The sequence below is a fragment of the Podarcis gaigeae genome (genome assembly GCF_964106915.1).
Source record: "Podarcis gaigeae genome assembly, chromosome: 9".
Lineage (NCBI taxonomy): Eukaryota > Metazoa > Chordata > Lepidosauria > Squamata > Lacertidae > Podarcis > Podarcis gaigeae.
The window spans coordinates 52045447-52066360 of NC_139685.1; the positions used below are offsets into that span (position 1 = coordinate 52045447).

Consider the following 20914-nt stretch of genomic DNA (forward strand, 5'->3'; position numbering starts at 1 on the left):
AGTCGCGCCTCACAAGCACATCCTGAGCCTCTACCTCCGCTCGCTTCGGCTTTAACCTTATGGGCGAAAAGTATAGAAAGTTTCCGCGAGGTGAGGCTCCGATTTCCGTGTTCCGCCGGAAGTCTCTGTCCGGGTGCGCGCGTCTCTCTCTCTACTTTTCCGCCGTTGAATCTCTACGGGCGCAGGCTGCGGACGTGCGCCGGGCGTCGTCTTGCCGGCCGGACCTGCTTCCCGCGTGGGCGAGCCGCATCCTCCCTCCGCCGCGCCCTGCCTGGCTTGCTCACTTTCCGGCGCAGGGGCGATGGAGGTGCCGAACGGAGTGGAGCTGCGAGAGCGGCGTCCGGCGCAGCGGGAGCCGGGGCTGGCGGGGGCCGCGTTCCGCGGGCCGCCCCTCTCGGGGACGTCCTACTGGCTGGACTTGTGGCTCATGGCCGCCTTCAACCTGGCGCTCTTCGTCTTCGTCTACCTGCTGCCGTGACGGTAAGAAAAAAGAGACCCTCCCCTCCCCAAAAACCCTGCATTTCGCATCCAAACTTTTCCTCCAAGAGGCTGGAGGCGACTTGCGTCTCCTCGCTGCCCTCCAGCGTATCCTCAACATCAGCCCTGCGAGGTAGGCTAGGCTGGCCCGATGGCGAGGTGGGGATTCGAACTCGGGTCCTCCCTAGTCGAAGGCTTCCTTCTACGCCAAATGGCCTGAGGGTCCTTTTTCTAGGGCTCTTCCTCAGGCTGGAGGTTAAACAAATTGGAGAAGGGGAGCTTGATGCTTAAAGCCAAAGCTTTCCAGTGTAGGAGGAGCGTAGGAGGAGAAGACAGCAAGCTCCTTGGTCGGGTTCTGCTAGCCTAGCAAGGGTGTGCAGGTAACAAACAGCGCTGGGAGGAGGAAATACTTACCTGTGACAAAAGAGGGAGACAGATGTCCAAGGGGGGGATTAGGGGTGAGCTCGTGTTTTTAAGTTCCTTCTCCAAAATGCCACCCTGCCGTGGTGATAAGGGTTGTGAGAGTTACCTGGGTGAGAGGCAGCTTGCCTGTGGTTGACCCCCTGTTTCAGTTGGGAATTATTGGCATGCCTCAAATAGCTTTAAAACTCTTTTGGTTGCTAGAGTCTTTAGGCAAGAATTTGGACTCTTAGAAAATAAGAAATCTTCGCGGTGCTGCTACCTTTTACAGTCATACCTCATGTTGCGTTTGGTACAGGTTGGGCGTTTTCAGGTTGGGTCCCGCAGCAGCCTGGAAGTAACGGAACTGGTTACTTCTGGGTTTCACTGCTCAAAATGACGTCATGCGCAGAAGCGGCGAATCGCGACCCATGCAGATGCAGGTTGCATTCTGCTCATGTCTCCAGAGACAATGGAGTGTGCCTCCGGAGGGTGAAGTTGAACCTCTGCATTAGCAGCACCAAAGTGACCTTCCCAGGGTGCAAGCCTAGGAGGTGGGCTGTATGGAGGTCCTGAGCTGCCCAGATGGCAAGACTCCTTGATCTCATTGATATGATCCAAAGGAAAGCAGAGCAACGTGTTTGGCAGCAGCTTGGCTGCAGTAATTGCTGGGAGGAGGCGTACAAGGCGACATCCAACTGCTTTAAGGGACTCCACTCTGCATTTGAGTAGGTTTACTTCCTCAGCTTTTCTTCTCTCCAAGATCTGAAAGGCAACAGAAGTTTAGGATGGGTTTTCCTTCTTTTGAAGTTGAGCCCATCCCCCTCTACAGCTCCTGCCGAAACCACTTTCTAGTTCAGGGGTCAGCAACCTTTTTCAGCCGTGGGCCGGTCCACCGTCCCTCAGACCATGTGGTGGGCTTTTTTGAAGAAAAAATGAACGAATTCCTATGCCCCACAAATAACCCAGAGATGCATTTTAAATAAAAGGACATATTCTACTCATGTAAAAACACACTTATTCCTGGACCGTCTGTGGGCCGGATTGAGAAGGCGATTGGGCGGCTTCCACCCCCCCCCCCCGGTCTTAGGTTGCCTACCCCCTGTTATAGTTTAACCAGCCAGTTGAAGCCATTTCCCCAGGTGTGGCCACTGTTGCATACTGAAAGCTTCTAGGTTCCATAAGTGAGAGCTGAGTGCAGTGTGGGGACCAAAGGTGGACATACTACCGCTGAAGGAGCACAATGTGTCCCCCACCAGCGGCACTACCCCTCCCCGAATTAGTTTATTCTAATAGCCCTTTACCAGAACAATATAAAGCAAAGCATTAAAACAGTCGGAAACAAATTACACTCACAACTAGAGTGGGGCCTAAATTGCTACTTAACTATTCCTTTGGTGTGTATGTATAAAAGGTTTAAAAAGTGGGAGAGGGGGAGCTGAAAATATGTAAAATGCTGGTTTGGACCATAAGATTCACACATTTTGGCCAATTACAGCTCAAGAGAATTCAAAATGACTGGATAAGGTCCATAATATTTTGCTTAAAATTTTTTGGGAGCGTCATTGAAAAGATGTGGGGAAAGTCTTACCCTTTAGATTTTGCTTAAAAATAGAAGTGTTCATAGAGGTGTCATCTGTCTTCTACGTGTTATTCACCAAAATTTTATGAATATAGGAAAGTTATTAACCACTAGTGAGAAGTGCCCAGGAATTTTCAGAATCCAGAAAATATTGAGATTTTTAAATGGATAGTGTCATTTGTGAATTTTGCTCCGTCATGCTGAAGATCAGGTGAAATAATGCTGAAGTCACATTTTGGTCAGCCTCCTTGACTCAAAATGGAACCTGGCATCCAGACGTTTGTGAGGGCCCCTCCCCCATTTGGGTGGCTCTCATGCCAGCCTTAGGGACGATACCTCAAGAGGCAGCCAAACCCATAGAAAACAAATCGTTTCCCAAAATACATAGCAGATGATGGTTGTTGGTAATGAATAACTTTCACTATTCTAAGGCAGCCCACTCGTCTATCTAACTAGATGACAGCAAGCAACTCCCCAGGGTTTTATGCAGGAGTCTTTTTCCAGCCCTATCTGGAGATACCAAGGATTGAACCTAGAACATTCTTCAAGTAGAGCATGTCCTTTACCACTGAACTCCCTGTTAGTTTCTGTTTTGCCACTGAGCAGTTGCGTGAAGTCACAGGGTTACATTCCTGGGATTCCATACTATTGGAAGTCTCACAGGAGAGGAGACGAGATGTGACATTAGTGGTTTCCTGTTTCCTTTGTTCAGTTGCTCTCTGCTTTCATGGAGAGAGGATGTCTTTTCTGTTTGCGTAGCTTAGAAATACAACTCTTTGCAATGTACAGTGGTACCTCGCAAGACGAAATTAATTCGTTCTGCGAGTTTTTTCGTCTTGCGAATTTTTCGTCTTGCGAAGCACGGATTCCCATAGGAATGCATTGAAAATCAATTAATGCGTTCCTATGGTCAAAAAAAGTTTAAAAATCACCAAAGTGTACAGTACTGTACGTACATTTTCTAAGACTCTGGGGGACAACTCGAAGAAGGTTCCTCTTCCACTCTTTGTTTCTTGCTGAAGAACCTGTCCATGGTCTGCTGCTTCATCCGCCTTTTCAGCACCTCCCTGAAAGACGACATGACCCTCGTATCAAAAGTGTTCACAAGGTCACGTGACAGGTCCTTGTCAGGGTGGTGCCGCTGTGCAAAAGCCTGCACATCTTTTCACTTCTGGCAAATGTCCCTCAGTTCTTTCTTCTCCTTCTTCTCGCCGGCCTCTGCAGCAGCAGTCTTCTTGGGCCCCATGGCAGCACAGCTCCTACCTTCGCAAACCCAAAAGAAATAATAACCAGTGCTTCATATCCAAAAAAAATCAAAAGCACCAAACCTCCTAGAAAACACCCCAACCCAAAATCCAAAACCCCCCAAAAAAGTTTTAAAAGTTTAACTTACCAAATGGCTGCAAAAGAAGTTTTGGAAAAGCTTCAAAAATCACCAAAGTCTTCAAAAACCTCAAAAAAGGCTACCACACTATGAGTTGTGCTATGAGTTGCTCCTCGAAGTCAAGTCGCAACTGCACCTTTTCAAGCAATGCACCCTGGGTATTAACGGTTTTAAGAAAAAGGAAACAAACTTGCAAGACGTTTTCGTCTTGTGAAGCAAGCCCATAGGGAAATTCGTCTTGCGAAGCAACTCAAAAAACGAAAAACTCTTTCGTCTTGCGAGTTTTTCGTCTTACGAGGCATTCGTCTTGCAAGGTACCACTGTAGCCATAAATCTCATCACTTTCACATGCTGCTGGAAACTCTGCTTAATGGAATGTGTCTGAGGCCTCATCAAAGGCTCGGGTTGTTAATTATTCATCGGAGGTGATTCTGAAGGCTCGGCCGGAGGAAAATGAGGCTTTATCAGCTTGGCGGAGTGGAAATTCCGATTATAAGGCAGCCCACTCGTCTATCTAACTAGGTGACAGCAAGCAACTCTCCAGGGTTTTATGCAAGAGTCTTTTTCCAGCCTTATCTGGCAATACCAAGGATTGAAGCTGGAACCTTCTTCAAGTAGAGCATGTCCTTTACCACTGAACTCTCCCCCCCCCCCCCGTTTTTTTAAGGTTGTGTAAAAAGAAAAAAGAAAGTCCAAAGTCTGTACTACTCAAACGTTCTCATAAGGTGAGAAAGCAGCTTGGCAAATGCAACATTTTTGATGTGAAATAAAAGTGAAGAGGGGGAAAGAAAGAAAGAAAGAAAGAAAGAAAGAAAGAAAGAAAACTCAAATCAAAAGTGGGTACTTTTTATTATTCCAGTGTGTTGCTATCATGCCTTCATCGACAAATCCAAAAAACATAAAAGTTGAAGTGCAAAGTTTTCTCAAACATTTTAACTGTTCGTAAAACCTAGTTATTATCTTCCTCAAGGACAGCTTGGTTGTTGCAATACATATATAGAGGCCAAATATTGTTTCTATTGCATCGGTTGGACATGGTTGTCTGGCATGCTGTCAGTTGGACTGGGCTCAACATCAGGGTGGGAGGTGATACCCAACTTTGTCCAGCATCACATTAGTATCGTCCTATAATTGATGCTGCTGTGGTGTCCATCAGTGGATGCCAAAGGTGTAAGAACAGGCTGAAAGAACGCACGGCCATTTAGAGAGACATTACTATGGTTGGAGGAGTTTCACATATGTGTTCTATTAAGTACTGCAGTCAAACATTTTACTGATGCTGAGATTAGATTGGATTTGGAGCTTTTGCAAATAATGGCATACTGACAATGCAATAGAGCCGACTTGGTAAGTGATTTTGCTGATTGTGGCAAATGTACAGGCTTGCCCAGAATTTCATGTAATGTTTTCAGGATCTGGAGAAACGGCATACAACGGAACTCTTACAATGTCTTGAAGTTGTTGTTTTTTAATATGTCACCTGTGGTTTTGAGAACACAGAGGTAGTCAAAACACGTGCAGCAGAATGTATCAACTGCCACCTTGCCAAAACTAACTTCAGCACATTAATTAACAGGAGTGCCTGGCGTGCTCTGGTCCATGGGGTCACGAAGAGTCGGACACGATTAAACAACAATTGCCAAACCTGGGCTTGGAAAAACTGCTTGTTCCAATTTGTGCATGTTCACAGCAGAAAAGAAACCCCACAGGCACCAGTCACATTATGTGATTAGCACAGATCCAATTGTGCCCACATGGAAATCTCTGGATGCCAAGTTGGCAACTGACATCTCTATCTAGCTGGCTTCTGTACCTTTCTTAAGCAGATAAACAGAGCAGCTCATTTATTGCCTGTACATCACACCTTGTTCTCCAAGGAGTACATGGTTCACCCCCCCCCTTTAATCCCTACAGCCACCTGTGAGGTATGGTTAAGGCAGGCATGGCCAAACTTGGCCTTCCAGCTGTTTGGGGACTACAACTCCCATCATCCCTGACCACTGGTCCTGATAGTTAGGGATGATGGGAGTTGTAGTCCCAAAATAGCTGGAGGGCCAAATTTCGCCATGCCTGGGTTAAGATGCTGTGACTGGCTCAAGGTCGCCCAGTGAGCTTCATGACTGAGCTTTGATTTGGACTTTGAACTGCCAGTTCCTAGACCGACACTCTAACCACATATCACAACAGATTCCTACAGTACTTCAGCTGTTGGACCCCTATTTATTAGGTAAATGAATATGGGGAAAGCAGAATGTCACTTAGAGAAGGATCTGAAGTATTTTCCTTGAAGCTTCATTTTGCTTTCTTCTGCATTGTTTTCTTTGATGTTTTAATGTGTTGCATTGGGATTTGTTCTTTAAAATCTAAAGTGGTATAGAAATGAAATGAAATGAATAATAAGAATTTTCATGGGGTGGAAATGCCACCTAGACACCCCACTGTGCAGACCATAACCTAGGTTTAAGGTGCCATTTGGCATTAGCTTATATACCCAAGTTTCTAACACTAATTCAGTCTTGATGGTTATGGATGAAAAACAATACAGTCGTACCTTGGAAGTCAAACAGAATCTGTTTTGGAAGTCCGTTCGACTTCCAAAACTTCCGGAAACCAAAGAACCGATTTAAGGGGTGTGCATGGTGAGAAAATCTTTATGGTGGTTGAGCTTTTACCTTAGTGCTACATGGACTGCAACCTATGGTGGGTGTGGGTGGTTTTTGTATGATTAAAAATGCTTTTATGTCCTGCTGGCAGGCTTTGCAGAGGCATCTGCTTGGCTACAGTGGGAAACAGAGTTCTGGCCTGCTTAGGTCTTTCGTCCGGTTCATTGGGTCTGCTTACATATTCAGTTTGTAGCGGGCACATTGACATACTATGTCCTAACTCCAGTTTTCTTCATCCAGCAGGACAACCTGATTCCATGGTAGCAAAGCTATTGTTGCCATTCCTCCAGCAGCATGTCTGTTCGGAACAAAGAGACGTTTGGGAAACTGTTACAGACTGTTCTCTCGAGAAGTGATGCCTGCGACAACTGCATTTGAACTGTTAGCACTCTTTGTTGAGCCTGCCAGACGTGTGGTTTGACCTTCTACTTTTCAACCTGAAATGGATGGAAGTTGTGCCTTATGACAAATGTTACGCTGCTGTTGATACACTTAAAGGTTTTCCACTATATTAAAATGGTTCATTTTATCTATGCATTCACACTTTAAAGAGTAATTTGGAATAGATTGGAAGGCATATTTAACTGTTGATGTGCAGAAGAGTTTAAAAGTCTGTTGTGCAGATGGTTAAGGGTAAGCGGATATCCCTTTTATTGGGCATTATGGCCAATTCCAACAGCCAAACTGAATTAGATAGGACAGCTGTGTTTGTCCTTTGCAGTGACTGGCCTGTGTGGGTTCAGAGTTTCAGAACATAACATATGCATGCCTGAAGGTAAGCACAGTGCCTTCCTAGCCTCTTATCACACACTGAGCAGTTTCTCTTTAAAAACACTTTGTTCTCAGCGTTGCCTAAGAGCTGTCACATGGAAGAGGGAGCAATCTTGTTTTCTCCTGCTCTGGAGGGTAGGTCTCGAACCAAAGGCTTCAAGTCGCAAGAAACGAAATTCCGGCTGAACATTCAGAAAAAACTTTCTGACAGTAAGAGCTGTTCAGCAGTGGAACAGACTCCCACAAGAGGTGGTGGAGGTGGACTCTGCTTCATTAGAGGTTTTTAAACAGGTTGGATGGCCATCTGTCATGGATACATTAGCTGAGATTCCTGCATTACGGGGGGGGGGGGGTTGGACTAGATGACCCTTGGGTCCCCTCCCAACTCCTAAGATTCTATGCTATGAAAGGAGTGGTTGAGAAGAAAAAAACCATTCAAAAATGGAGGGGTGGGCAGGGAATGAAGGTGTGTCTCCCTTGCCATACAATACGAACAGGGTATGAACTAACATTGCTGCCACCAATGTGGGCCCCAGTATCACTGTGCATGGTAGTTACAGTATATGCTTATACAGTCAAATCCATTCTGCAAGTCCGTTAGGCTTCCAAAAATAGTTCGCAAACCAGAACAGTCACTTCCAAGTTTGCAGCGTTCTGGAGCCAAAACGTTTGGGAACTAAGCTATTCCAAAACCAAGGTACGACTGTATGTATTGAAAATCTGAAACTAGAGCACATAAGAAAATTGGTATTTAAAAGGTCAATCACTTTTATGCTAGTCTGGTTATAGCCCCAAAGCTCTTGTTCCACTTGTGTGTACAGAGCTGCAGGCTTATCAAAGAGGAGACCACACTAAATGGACTTAATCCTGAACTTGACCCATGTCAAATATGTTTCACATCAAGGAATTCATTTCATTTCAGCCTTTGTACAGCACAGGCAGCTGCACCCTTCCAGATTTTGTTAAATTCCCAATTCCCAGCAGCAGCTGGAGGACCACAGGTTAGCCACCTGTTTACAGGAACACAAGCCTCACAAGGTTAATTCTTAGATGCAATGAAAAATGCAATAGAGCAGAAGGAAGTCACGAAAACCGATTTTCTACCAGCTAGCTTGCTCATTTGACACAAAGGTTAACAATCCCAGTGTGAGAAGTCTTTCAGTGGTAAGCAACATTATATCCCTTTTCTTGAAAATAACATTTATCAACAGTAAAACGCAAACCTTGCTAGGAACAAACACACATACAAGTGAAGTAGATAAACACTCCGTAGGGTAACTCCATTTTTATCTGACAGTTGAATGGGCAGAAAAATGCAATTTTGGATTAAAATTTTCTAGACAATGAAAATATTTTTACAAGACATGTTAAATGCATTTAACATTACAAAAGTCATACAAATCTATAATCTGAAGGGAACAATTATAAAAATAGGCACCCTGGAGAAGTCAAAAATCAATGTATGCACATTTGCTAGCAAATATTCATCTACTAAGAGTGCATGGTCAGTTAAAATTGACCATCTGTTATGACAGAAGCATTATCTGGTAGCCACAGATCTGTACAAAAGTTTGTCTACAAAGACTGAAAACGAAGAAACATCTAAGTTTCTTTAAAGGACATGTACACTTCAGAAAGTATGACGCTACTCAACTTTCTTACAAACAGAATACATTTGTTGACTGTGCCCACAAGCACGTTAGAAACAAATTTACAAATTAACATTTCTTGTTTGTAAAGTGACACTTTGCTATGCACATTTTTAAAATGTAGTAACGCTCTTACAGTAGGTCATTCACATTTGTTAGTCTTTACATAAATACTGCAAATTCAAATACATTTCAGTAAGAGCTTTCAACTGTACACTTAAGATTCCAGTACTTGTCACAATGCCACTTCTGCCTCTGAAGGCTTTACAACAACATCACATGTTATTTGTGTATAAGGAATGAGAGAGAAAAGTTTATTTACTTATTTTAAAAACCCTCAAGTACTGTATTAGAAACAGGAACTTTACACGACTGCTTTTAGATGAAATTCCTTCTGTCCTAAATGAAGGGGAAAAGGTTTGGTTTCACTTGCAGTTGTAAGTGTGTGTTATATGTACAAGCTTGCAGCAGCACTACTGATAGAAGCAGCAAAGGAGGCAAGAAGATGTGGAGCAACTGTTGAAGGATATTTGGTCTGGTGCATACATACTGGTAAGCAACAAATCTTAGGTTATGTTTATGGTTAAGACACTTAACGTAAACGTAAGAGGTCTGTTCAGACATTACATGGCCTCCAAATCTAGACTAGGCATGACTGAAGATCCCAGATTCAAATAAATGTGAAATCTCACAATGCAGACATTACTTTATGCCAACAATGATGAAGCATGCAAGTCCTCAAACAAAGCAATGTCTTGAATAGACCCAAAGTCTTGGGCAGCTATGCTATGATTGTCACAATTTGGTTAAAAGCACAAACATATTCTGGATTTAATCCAAGTACAGTGCAAGCATTATGGAGTGTTTGAAAAATATATTAACTATCACTACGATTAAAGCTAAAAGGCATTTACATTTTCTCTCCCAGCAATCATCTTGAAGGCCTTATTTATTCAAAACACTTCTAAAAAGTGAATTAAAGGGTTTTATCCAGTAAAGTTGTCCTGTCCATGCAAGGACTTAGGCTTAAGCATCTTCAGACAGTTGAGGAACCCCCAGAACATATTTAGGGGGCAGCTGAGAGAGGGAGAGGAAGCTCCATAATACAAGTGGAAGTCCTTTCACAAACAGGATCACTTTGCAGCATGCAACCCACAGTCTTGCCATAACATTTCCCATCCTCAAAGATCTGACTGATTCCATGATAGCTCCTGAGGAATATTTTGTTTTGTGCCCCCTGCTTGTAGTTTTAAATAAAATGTTTGGAAAGCCAAACAGTATTTTCCATACATGCAGAGATATATAAATAATGTTTTCCAGAGCAAGTTTCAATATAAAAATATATTTATACAATTCATGATATGAAAATCTTTCCTGCAGCACAAAGACAGTCCCAACCAACCCCTAGTACATCCAACTGCTATGCAGAATTTGCAATATTTAAAGTAGGCTGTGTGGAACACCAGCTATTGCTATTTGAAATTCTAGCTACTATTTTATATATTAAACTCAAAGTCACTTATTAAGGCATCATTTCAAATACTAAACATCTGATGGACTGACTTTGTTACAAGATATCCAGGGCAACGGAAATAATTGACTCAAGGAACTCAACATACTTTCTGCACAATTTTTCAGATTATATGTACCATTCTGTGCATAGTTCTGATATCAGGATATCCTCCAGCATTTGTAAGATTGAAGTCTAAACTAAAATAGTTTTAAAGCCTACAACAGCAAGAAAAACCTACAACAGCAAAAAAAAAAAAAAAATCTTACCAATGTGGCAAGGCGACAGTAGTATTAGAACTACTGTAACTTTTTAGTTAACAGTACCTGAATATAAAGGGAAAGTCAAGACAACACTCCCATTAAATGCACTTTTCACAATCTTGCAAGGAATTCCAGGTAAGAGTCTTAGGTCGGGCCAGTACTTTATAAAGCATCTTCAAAAATACTTATTCTCTGTTTGCTCAGAACTCCTTAACAAGGGTCTGTCTCCATAGAAAAGCTCACCTCCTTACACCTATAACCACATACAGCCTGCAAAGGTTCTTATCCTGGAAATGACCAATCTACAGGCAGGTAGCTAAATATTGATATCACAAAGCTATGTAAGCCTGGGTCAGATGCAGCATGCAACCCATACATTGGCTACCCCTGAACTAACGAAATTCCCTTGGTTTATGTACACTAAGGACAGACCAGTGGCGGAGCTTCATGCTCTGGCACCGGGGGGGGGGGGTGGAAAGCAGACGGGGCGTGCGTCCTGGGGGCGGGGCGGGCCACCCGTAGGGGTGTGGCGCCCAGCGTGGGCGGTGGGGGGGCAGCCACAATGGCACCCCACCGGGATCGTGCTGCCGGGGGTGGTACGCTCCCCCCGCACACTTCTTCCTCCGTCAGTGGGACAGAATCAATATGCCATATTGAGGTAGTACAGTTCCCAAAAGTCTATCACTTCAGTTTTAACATGAGCTGGTCTGAAAGTGCCTCCATGGTAAAATAAACTTCCCATACAAACACACAAATCATTCCTTATTGTGAAAACTTTACATTACCAGGGAGCAAAATATTCCAATTGAAACCCAAGGTGACAGAAACCCCTAGGAGACTGTACTTCTTTGTTACTGCATGTATCCTTTGGCGAAGTTTGTAAGTATAAACACCAAATAAATAATACAACACTGTAGCCATAATTCATTAAGCCAGAACAGAAACCATCATGGGATGGACTTCCTTACCCACAACCTACCATTCTAAAACCATGAAAGGCTATTCTACATTAGAGATCTTGAACAATTATGCATAAGCATTTCCTGCCTGGAGAAGGGCCTTGGCTCAGTGATAGAGGACATGCTTTGCATGCAAAAGGTCTCAGGTTCAATCCCCAGGTAGGGCTGGGAGAAATCCCGGTCTAAAACCATGGTGAGCCCCTGACACTCAGTGCAGACACTACTGAGCTAGATGGACCAATGATCTGACTTGGTGTAAGGCAGCATCCTATCTTTCTATGACTGATAAAATGGTGGTTGGTGATTAAAAGAGGCATGGTTTCCATTATGTAATATAAAGAAAGTGCCCTGAAATAGAGATGAGTAACTAATATTAAACACTTGTGAGATCGGAACCCAAAGGAGGTATTTCATAATGATTTCTACTAGTTAGTCCAAGTCATATTAAAAAGGTGCAGCATTCATTAGTTGCAAAAAGCAAACTATTCCTATTTATCAAATGAATGCCAGTTTAAAGGGGATTTCTTGTAGATTCTAATCTTAAAAGTGTAACAATGCTGGCTGAATAATTATGCATTAGCCTATAATGAGTGCAAATCTTGTTAAAGCACAAAAGTAACAGGTCCAAGTCTTTGTATCTCTCTTAAACACGCATGCATGTGCAAAACCATCATTCAATAGCGGTAACTTCTAAATGAAGTCAAAACAAAAAAAATTCCTTTCGTGTGCATGCACACTTCTTCAGAAGTGTACTTGGCATCTGAAGAAGTGTGCATGCACACGAAAGCTCATACCAAGAACTGACTTAGTTGGTCTTTAAGGTGCTACTGGAAGGAATTTTTTTTGTTTTGACTATGGCAGACCAACACGGCTACCTATCTGTAACTTCTAAATGAAGTATAAGTGAGGTACAGAAACCTAAACATTGCAACATGTTGGGGCGCCAAGCATTTATGCTCAATGGTTGCATATTCTACCTATTGCAATATATATTTCCAAGGCTGGGTTTATGTCTCTGATCAGTTGTAGGATAATTTGATTCGGAATTACTGTGGTATGAAGTGTTCATCTGTATTCCACTTGGTGGCAAAGGTGTCTCTTTGTTTAACACGCCAGTGTCTGCAAAATACAGCTTGGGTCTCTGGTGGTATTTCATCCTGTATGTATCAGTCATACAGTTGTCAACTGAAAAGTAAGTAGTAAGAGATACAATATCATTGGCATTTGCATCCAGGGAGCTAGCACCTTGTCCTGTGAGGCAAGCTCCCTTATGTATAGGATTATTGGATACAGCCTGCAGATCGTTTACTGATAAACTTGATGGAAAATTCATCTTGGAAGACTCATTCCCGTGAAATGATTTAAGTCTTTCTTCATGTGTAAATGGACTTGCTTCAGGTACAGTCTTTGAAGTTACTCTTGCAACATGCCTTTCAACACTGGAAGGATTTGTGCCCGATACTTCTGTTGGTTTTAAATCCACAGCAGATTCATATTCTAATCCATGCAAACCAGTGAGAGCATATTTCTTTGGTGGTAAAGGAGGAGGAAGATTTTGGTAAATCGCTTCTTGTGTGTCATCATCAGTTCCACTACTATACAAATGAAGTTTACGTTCAGCAGGTGCAGCAGATTCAGTATAGGAAGGTTTGGATATATTCTGTTGTAAGAAAAATGCAAGCGCTGGCCTGGGTCTAACGGTCCTTGAATGAGGCAACTGCAAATGGGAAGAGAAAGACTCACTGTTCTGAACCTTTTCAGACATTGTTAAGTTCTCGCCATTGTAAGAAGCTGAATTATCAGCACTGTGTACTGCTATGTTTGTTTCATCAAGTATCTCTTCAGTAGGCCACTGTGCAGAGCTTTGCTCACTAAGTGCATTGTACTTCATCTCTCTCTCAGAGTGGTCTTTTAAAGCAGTATGTAGTGTTAACGAAGGAAAAAGCTTCTTATTGCCATCAGGTATGTCAGTCCTAGAAAACAAAGCATTAAAGAATGAAAACCACCGAACACTTAAAACTGCAATCCAATTCTAGTTGAAGTCAACAAAAGAAGTTTCATGTTATTTCAATTATTCTGGTTGAGCTGCATATTTTGAAGGTTAGGCTAAGCCAGTTTCAACACTACCCAGCATTCAGAATGGATTGCTGATTAAGAGGCAGGACTATATAGTTATCAGTATGGTTGATTATTCATGGCTGAGTCATTAGGGCAGAGTGTGTGTTTAAGAAGGCCTATCCCAATTCAGCCCTCTTTCTTATCAAACATATGAAAAATTGTCACAACACACTACATCTCAGGAGAATACTGTAGAGAAAGGGCAAATCTTGCCCTACACTACTGATGGTGAGTGGCCTGATCCTCCCCAACAGGGAAGCTGTGGAGAGCACAGTATTTTGCATTATATGGTCTTCACACCACCACATCATGACCACAGACTTTTTGCTAATTTTCAAATAATTCAACATCCAGTTGTTTTTCAGGATCTCGGGGGGAAAAGTAAACTATTTTTATTGCACTGTTTTCTATGCATCTGAAGTGACCAACACCAGTTAACAGCTACAGGTATCACCTGAAGATAACAGAATTCAAGTTAAAACACAGAAATAAAAAGGATTAACAAAACACCTTCCTCAAATGCTCATCAGAACAATACTGATTTTACCTGGCATCACAAAGAAAGGATGCCACAATTTCCAAACCCTGAGAATCACAAAGCTTTATCTGGGTTGCCACCTACTACATTTTAAAGCAGGCACACAGAGCAAAGCTTAAACTAATTATCACAGCATATTACTAGTTTGGCATTAGAAAAGGAAAGAGATCTTAAAGGCAGTTCCACACAGTACCCCTTACACTAATTTAACCTACACATTTACAAAAGAACAATGGTGCAAGATTGTCTTTAAGATTTTCAAACAGGGATGGGTGTTCCAGTTGTTGTTGGACTGGAACTATTATCATCTCTGACTTTTGGTCATGGCACCTGAAGGAGCGACAGGGCCCCTTAAAACAATCTTGCATTGTTCTTTATGCTCTGAAATCTCAAAAATGCAATTTCAAGGCAATGTTCAGGAATTAGGCTAAGCCTTCAACAACTGGCCAAAATAACTAACAAACCTGAAAACCCAATATTTGCTATACAATGGCTGTGTTGGCACCGCAATGCTAAGCCATCCTGTGCACACAGCCCAAGTACTCCCACTTCACCTTCTTTCAGATGTGTGCGTAAGCAAACCATGACAACTAGGTTAGTGGGATGTCCAAATCCCAGACTGTGGTTTGTTTTGCCTTAACAAACCATGACTGCAAGGTCATCAAGCCATGGTTTAGGCTGACATAGTCATTGTGAGGGGTGGATTGGAGTCGGAGTGCTTGGACTGTGTACACAAGCATGTAGCTCATGCACAGTATGACTTACCAAAGCACATTTTATGATTTGGTGTTATGTGAGAACACTGCCAATTTGTAGAATTGAGGATCTTGGATATCAGCAAAAATTCTTTTAAAAATATGAAAGTTCTAAATGCAAATTTAAAACATTTTTTACAAAAAAATAAACTTGTTTTTTCTACAATAGCTGCTTTAGACTACATAATTGCATAAAGGTTACCTTTGCATATGCAGATGAGATGTTGAAGGTAGGTTATGAGATCTATAGTTCATATGAGTATTAACCTGGTCTTTCTTCAAGGCTGCAAAACAGTGTTGTTGTTTACCTTAAGCACATTATGATGTATTTTTTTTAAATATGCACAGGAAATATCAGCAATACCAGTAATGAGCAAAAAATCTTGTGAACTTAACATTTGCTTTCTAAAATAAAAAAATCCCACTTGAAATCCTATGGTAAACGTAAATAAAGCATGAGGTATGCCTAGGATTCTTTTTAAGTACAAGGAGAATCAGCCAAATGTAATACCTTAATGCCCCCCTTCTACCATAATGCCTGAAAAGGACGACAGTCTAATATTTCAGCTGGAGATATTAAAGCAGGAGCTTGCAGTTGCCATCAATGCATAAAAATTCTATCATCTGTAACTAGACATCTGCCCTTGGATATCGGTGAATTGTATACTTTCAGGCAGCAGGCCAACACAACATGATTTGAATATATGTTTTATAGAAGTACATAATTTTCTTGCTGATCATTTGCTTTTTTCTGCTTTTTAACTGTTGTTCTTATTTTGAGCATTAGCTACCCTCAGGACAAGGTTTGGTTTGAAGGTGTGAGATACAAATACTTTTATAAATAAATCTGCAATACACTTAGAAATTTACAAGATATAAAACTTACCAATAGAATATAGAAGCCATACTGACAACCTTATTTTAAGATTTGATGTATTCACAAGTAAGTTAACAGAGAGAGGCATGTTACCAGTCTTTTTGGGCAGTCAAGCATAATGCTGTACCGGTACCAAAGATAGATACACCTGAACAAATTATTAAGGTGCCAAATACAATTAAGTCATCCTGAAGCATAATGTTTTGAAAACATTTTCTACATAGATTTCCATGTGAATATATTTAAGCTTCCAATAATGCACTGCTGACAAATTCGCTACAAACATAAATGGTTAAGTTGTCCATGCAAAATCTTTTGAAGTTTCAGAGTTACTTGACTAGATTGCTCTTTGTTACCATGCAGTTGCCTGTACTGTACGTAAGATGGCAGCAAATGCTTACAAGAGAGGACTCCTATATAATATCACTATGGCAAGTGTTCAATCAAAGCTGCTCACTGACACCCAGAGGCTTGTGCCTTCAGAATTCCAGCTAATTTAAAAATAGATGTGTTATTTTTCTCTTCTGCTGACATGAAGATCCATGCATGGTTAAAACCAGAGACAGTACGGTAGGAATTTTGGCTCTAGGTTCTAGTCAAACTAAATATGGCAGATGTTAGGCTCACATAGCAGAGGTTTCACTATTATCAATGGAGCACAAATAGTTTAACAGTAATAGAAGGAATTCTGACTTTTGTAATTATAGAACTTATTTGGAGAATTGTTACATAGCAGGAACACTTTTAAAGCTTTCTTGGACTGGGTTAAATAAGCTGCCTCTCCATCAAAGTAGTGAGCTCTCTTTTCAGAAAACAGTTCAGAATACAAATGACTAAGGTGGACAGTGATAGAAGAAATTAGGGAGCAACAAAGCACAATGTGATGAGATAGAAACTTAATTTTTTAGTGTTAGATAAATTTGTTTTATAAACTTAGAAACCTTTAAGAGTTGAATACACTTAAACTGAGAACAACTGAGTTCTTACCATCTGAAGAGTTTTTGTTCAGCTGGGAGGTAGACTGCAAGATACACCCAGAATATCTGATTAACTGGTCACTGTGAAAAAAGATTAAGTAAAAACCGTAAGATTCAGATTCTGCCAAGATTTCATTAAACCTAAAGTATCAAACAATATTTCACAGAAATATTTACTGATATTTACAACATCAGAAGTTCAAAATTCAAAATGGAACTCCACTGTACAAGACGACTTATTTGGAAATATCTTTTAATCCAAATTTCTCCCTCTCTCCCACCTTCCAATCTTGCAAGAGCTTATATTTTGTCACACTATTTGTCCACCTTTCAATAACATATGCACAGCCAATGCAGAAGCACCATTATAATGTGCCTGACCAAGCAGAAGGTATATTGGAAAATACAAGCAGAGAACTTTACAAGGTCACAGACTTCTTATTCTGCATACATACCCTTCTGCCATATTCTGCCTCAGCTTTAATGGAAAAATAAATCTATTTTTGCTTGTGCATCTTTCAAGTATTTGCCAGCACAAGTAGCTCAATCAATGTCAAATATGAATTACTACAAATACAATGCAGTAAGGACAGATGAGTTCTCATTCTCACAAATGTATATAACAATATCTGTGCTGAGTAGCAGCTTAATGAAACTGTACTCAAACACTAAATTCCCTTTCCAGCCTGCAAATCTTAAAGGCAGACCCAAGGTTTGAGTAGCAGTCCAAAGTTTTGAGTTGCTTCAGAGAAGCTCTGTTTTGTCTCAGACAATGTCCAAATCACTCCAAAGCAGTCTGCTTTGGTTATGGATTCAGGCTTCATCCAAACTGGATCCCCACTCCTAATTACACATACTTTCACAAGACAACTTTCATGTTTATTACCTGCAGGAAACAGATTCCTTAACTGTGGTAGTATCTACTGGGCTGGTTCCTTCAATGACAGGTGAATCCAGATTAGCAGATGCATTGCTTATATGATCACTGCTTTCATAACCAGATTCAGTCCTTTGTATCTGCCAACTATCAGTATGAGTTTTCCTCTCTGTAAATCCTACACTTTTTTCTGCATTTCCTTTCCCTTCTGAATCCAACGAACTCCGGCTCCCTTTCTGTTTTGCTTCATCTTCATAGATAGTCATCAAGCCTTTTTGACTTCGAGTTTCTTTCGGCCAGTTGTTTGAACTCTGCTCCTTTTCATGTTTAGGTTTATTGCTTGCATTTAATTTGGGCTTTGAACTGTGTTCTTTTTTCTCAGATTCACTAAAGATGCTATCCACATTTAGTGTCTCTCTCATTGGCTTCCAACCTCTGCTTCGACTTTTGCTGCTACTGATGCTTCCCTTGTCTTTGGAGTCTTGGCTACTGTCTGTATCGTAACCAGTGGTGCTATCAGTCTTTACACGGCTCATCTTCTCTCCATCAGAAAAGCCATCTGTTTTGTTTGAGCCCAACACTTGTGCAGTGGATCTGATTTGGTTATGCACTTTTTCATGTCTGTAAGGTCCTTTTCCCTGACTGCCATACACACGTTCATTAGAATGCTGCTTAAATCCATTCCCAGAAGGTGGCGATCCTGGCTTAAAATTGTTGCGGACCTCTCCAGATAGATCTATGGGGGGGAAACACCACAACATCACATTTTAAATATTCTATCGCATTAAAGCAACCTCTTTTAAGCTTTAAGGGCAATTTATTATTCTTGTTAATACAATCAAATTTCAGAAAAAATAATAAATAGCACTTTTAAGACAGGGGGTTCTTTAATCATAGTAGGTGAAAGTTAGTCATTGGAAGTGCTCTCCTCGAAGTAGGTTCTGTTACCTCTCTGTTTTCCAGATTCTCTCTTTGATCCTCTGTCAGTGTCTTTTCGTAGGGAGGATGAGAAGCTTTTCATCTCAGCTACCTTCTGAGCGCACTCTCTGGAAAGATCCTTTGCCTTTTCCCTATGTTCATTATGCCCTAATTTAGCTGAAAAAATAGAAATGAATATGCATTAAAGGTTCACAGTCATAGAAACAACCAAAAGGCCAAATAGTCCACCCCCTGCCATCAGACAAAACCATCTATCTCAGAGCCACCAGACCAACATGGCAGATTTCAGCATGCTACCAGCAGACCAGCCAAGCACTAGAAGTATAAATAGCTGAGGATGCTGCATATATGTAAACCAAAACATTCTACGGGGAGACCCTAATGGTCAGAAATTTCAAAACAGCCAAAATGATATATCTAAAATAATGTAATGTTACATTACTGTTCAGTTCAAATGTGCTACCCACTAAAACTATTACACATTCAATTCAACAATACCAGTGCATAATAAACACTGTAAGTAAGCATTACTATAATGTTTAAGATATATACCTGATCCTCTGACACCACCAGACTGAACATGGTTTCGACTAAAAGTTGAGTCATCTGGCTGATATTTTTTAGTGCTCTTCTGAGTAACTGATTCTCCAAACCCATTCTCTTTCGGACGATCTGACTTAGAAAAAGTAGACTTTTCAAATCCTAGGGAAAGGAATGTTAAACTATGTTAATATATTTGAGGCTAAAAAACCCGAACAATCATCTCTAGCACTAGAATTAAGGCCTAAGCTCTGTATGTGTCATCAAGCATGTGTTTAAGTGAGCATATGTAAACCTGACTGCCTTTTCTCATTGGAGTACCACACAGGTTTTCTGCTGAAAATCACCTTCTACCTGATGCTATTTGCTCCTGACAATGCTGTTTACGGTAAGCAACACTGTCAGTCAGAAATTGTTCCCATGAGGGAACTATTTTCAGCAATGCCCACCCCTCAGGCAGAATGATTCCTTGGTCTGATTTGGAGGTATTTTCTGGATCACACCATGCACCTGCTTTCTCTTCAAATGAAAAGCAGTCAAATTAAATGGCAGTTTGTTGAAATATGTCATTAATGTGACTGGTAGTTAAGCCCTTTTCTTACCAGACTTGTTTGAAGTTCCATGTAGTACAGTGGAAAAAAATGTCAGCATAAATGTGATAACATTCAAACAATTCTATAGCTAGATGCTGAATGTAGAAAATCAAAAAAACCTACAATACTAATTTAACTCCCCACATTGAAAAACTAAAATACCTAAGATTTCAAACTATATTTCCAAAGGACCTCCTTCCTATGCTACCTTACTCCAACAGAAACACTGCAACTGTTCTAAGCCCATTCCTCCTTAATATGGGAGGTAGGTCCATTATATTGCCTCAGCTGAAATATTAATAGTACCCAGACCCTTCAATCTCCTCCACACCCACCGCCCCCAGCTTCCCTGACACATTAAGAACTTACCTAACTACTTTCACCACAGGGATACTAATTTCCATGATGTTTCCCACTCTCAGATTGTATCATGAGAACCATCAAGTAGTCAGTTTCACTGCACAGCAACTGACATTAAACGTAGATCATTAGGAATGGGAAACTCAGCATATACAATGGCTAGTTAATACTACCCAAGGCTAGAGTAGAGGACTGGCTGCTTCCTTCTTTCCAGCTACTAACTCAGGACACACCAATAGATCATGTATATGTAGACTGTGTACAGTTAAGCACTTAGTAAATTATTTTTTAATAATATGAAGAAAGAGCCAAGTGTATTACCAAGTTCTTCTCCATTTCCTGCACAGGCTTTATAATGAGACCAGTGAATTGTCTGCCTTGGTGCATCTTCTGTTGATACAGGTGTACCATCTGGATTTGCATAAAACAGCAGCAATGGCTGATAGTGACACCGAATGCATTTGGACACCACATCTTTCCATTTTGTTCCAACCTAAAAAGTTATGTTTTCATGAGATATGTAAGTAATTTAATTTAGTTAAGTAATAGTTATAATTCAATGATAAAATAGATATAATCTATATTCAATTGACTCTTAACTTCTCAGAGAGATTATTCTGACTTCTTAAGAGAAAAGAGCTACTTTCATGTCAGTGTTTGATCTCTTTTCTAACAGTGAAAAC

General features: G+C 41.1%; 1 protein-coding gene and 1 long non-coding RNA gene across 2 annotated transcripts in view; one reads left to right on the top strand and one right to left on the bottom strand.

Moving 5' to 3' along the window:
* Nucleotides 1-29: 29 nt before the first annotated feature.
* On the top strand, nucleotides 30-7034 carry LOC310852892. The gene is made up of 2 exons (XR_014568390.1): nucleotides 30-480; nucleotides 6746-7034. It is a non-coding gene; the product is annotated as an uncharacterized lncRNA (long non-coding RNA).
* Nucleotides 7035-8546: 1512 nt separating this feature from the next.
* Nucleotides 8547-20914, bottom strand: part of USP53 (ubiquitin specific peptidase 53) — a 29690-nt gene continuing 17322 nt past the window's right edge. Inside the window, exons 10-17 of the mRNA XM_083756381.1 lie at nucleotides 20553-20724; nucleotides 19291-19440; nucleotides 18748-18894; nucleotides 17809-18535; nucleotides 16933-17003; nucleotides 15271-15352; nucleotides 12544-13630; nucleotides 8547-12347 (exon numbers count right to left, since the gene is read on the bottom strand). Coding sequence (XP_083612507.1) covers nucleotides 12631-13630; nucleotides 15271-15352; nucleotides 16933-17003; nucleotides 17809-18535; nucleotides 18748-18894; nucleotides 19291-19440; nucleotides 20553-20724 — 2349 coding nt within the window. The 3' untranslated portion in view covers nucleotides 8547-12347; nucleotides 12544-12630. The remainder of the gene's footprint in view (nucleotides 12348-12543; nucleotides 13631-15270; nucleotides 15353-16932; nucleotides 17004-17808; nucleotides 18536-18747; nucleotides 18895-19290; nucleotides 19441-20552; nucleotides 20725-20914) is intronic.